Consider the following 1,727-nt stretch of genomic DNA (forward strand, 5'->3'; position numbering starts at 1 on the left):
GCCCCGCCCCGCCCCGCCCCCACCGGCCCAAGGTGGCCGGGCCCTTCACCTTGAAAGACTCGAAGAAGCCTCCGCCGCCGCCGCCGTTCTCCATCTTGTCCTCGTCGCCGCCCAGGCCCATCATGGACTGGCTGTGGATGTGCAGCTCCTCGTAGAGCGTCTCCAGGAGGGCGGCCCGCGTGCGCTCCTGTAGGCCAGGCCCGCGGTCAGGAGGGGCCCAGTGACCCGTCCCTCGTCTTCTCTGGGGGAGTGGGAGTGGCTGGGCCCGGCGCTGGCCTCCCTCGGCCACGGCTGCCCAGGCGGCCTCCAGGGTCCTCAGCCCCAGGCCAGCTTCACCCTGGCCATCCCTGCCCCTCCCCGGCAGCCTCCGGAGCCAGGGAAAGCCACCCCTCCCCGGCCAGGCCGACTCCTCTAAATCCATCCTCCTGCGGCCCTAAGGCCAGTCCTAATACACGTCCCTCCCCACCACAGGGCTCAAATTCTAGGCTGAGGGGGCTCAGCCCCACCGCCCTCCTCACCTCCAGTTTGGCAAACTTCTCTGCCTTGTAGCAGGCATATTCAGCATTGATCAGCTTTGTCAGTAAAAATTCCTGGAACTCAGGCCCCTGGGAGCCCCCAGTGTGGAAGAGAGGAGAAAGGGGGGATGGTCATGTGAACAGACAAGGGATGCACCCCAACCCGTCACACTCTGGAGCTCTGGGGCCCCTCCAGGCTGGGGACTGGGGGCCCGAATTCATCACTGCCACCCAGAGGGGCACCTCCCCGCAGACCCCCCACCTATGAGGGCCCCTTGTGTCCTTCCTGAACCCCAGCCCTGGAGAGCATGTGGGGGGCCTGAATTAGCCCCCTAGTGTATCAGAGAGGGGGGGAGGGGTACTGAAGCCAGCTCTCAAGGTGGCTCTGAGCGCAGGAGACGTGCCCGCCTTCCTAACCATTTCATAAGAGAGAGAACACTATCAAAGAATAACACAAGTGAGGAAGCTCTCAGCATCTGCTACGAAAAACATAAAACTGTGATATTTATAAATAAGTCACAGCTTGTATCAAGAAGAACAGCAAAGCCACAGACCTCAGCTGGACCGTTAGGGGACTCAGCTGCGCTGGCACACAGTGGGGCTTCAGGGCCTTGTCTGGAAGAACAGGTGCCCCCCCCCACCCCCACTGAGTTCCACGCTGTGCCTCACCTTCCTGAACACTGCAGGGTCCGGGAGGGGGGGCCCGAAGAAGGGGACGTCATCTCTCGCAGTGACGGAGACCTGGAAGGAAGGGCAGCTGTCCCTGCCGAGCCCTCACACCGGCCAGGAGCCACTGACCGCCACGCTGGGCAAAGGGCCTGACCCCTTGGGGACGGACTGGGTGAGTGAGTCCTCTAGCCTTCTGAGCTTGAGTAGGGGGAAGGGATGGGAGAGGAAGGACTGGGTGGGAGGTGGGAGAGGGTAACAGCTTCCTCTGGGGAGGAACAGGGAGCAGAAGGCAGGACGGGACTCCACCACCACAGCCCTCCACACATCCCCCGGTTGACAGTAGAGAGCGGAGGCTGAGCAGGGCCGATGCCCAGGGGGCTGTGTGGTCACCCACCTTGTAGAGGGGGCCGTCGGGGCCCCCGCCTTCAGCTTGCACCACCACGTAGGCGTGCAGGAAGTTGGACGCGATCATGTCGGGCACGAAGGGCGTGTTCTCGTCCTGGAAGACCACCGCCACGATGTCGTTCCCAATGTGCCGCTTCC

The 1,727-nt window shown here is 63.3% G+C and overlaps 1 protein-coding gene across 1 annotated transcript in view; it reads right to left on the reverse strand.

Moving 5' to 3' along the window:
- The window catches only part of RAP1GAP (RAP1 GTPase activating protein), a 42,634-nt gene that overhangs the window by 10,126 nt on the left and 30,781 nt on the right, over positions 1-1,727 (reverse strand). The window contains exons 14-17 of the mRNA XM_012722562.1: positions 1,579-1,722; positions 1,185-1,256; positions 519-605; positions 50-187 (exon numbers count right to left, since the gene is read on the reverse strand). Coding sequence (XP_012578016.1) covers positions 50-187; positions 519-605; positions 1,185-1,256; positions 1,579-1,722 — 441 coding nt within the window. The remainder of the gene's footprint in view (positions 1-49; positions 188-518; positions 606-1,184; positions 1,257-1,578; positions 1,723-1,727) is intronic.

The sequence above is a fragment of the Condylura cristata genome, unplaced genomic scaffold (assembly GCF_000260355.1).
Source record: "Condylura cristata isolate star-nosed mole 26May11 unplaced genomic scaffold, ConCri1.0 scaffold00008, whole genome shotgun sequence".
NCBI classification, from domain to species: domain Eukaryota; kingdom Metazoa; phylum Chordata; class Mammalia; order Eulipotyphla; family Talpidae; genus Condylura; species Condylura cristata.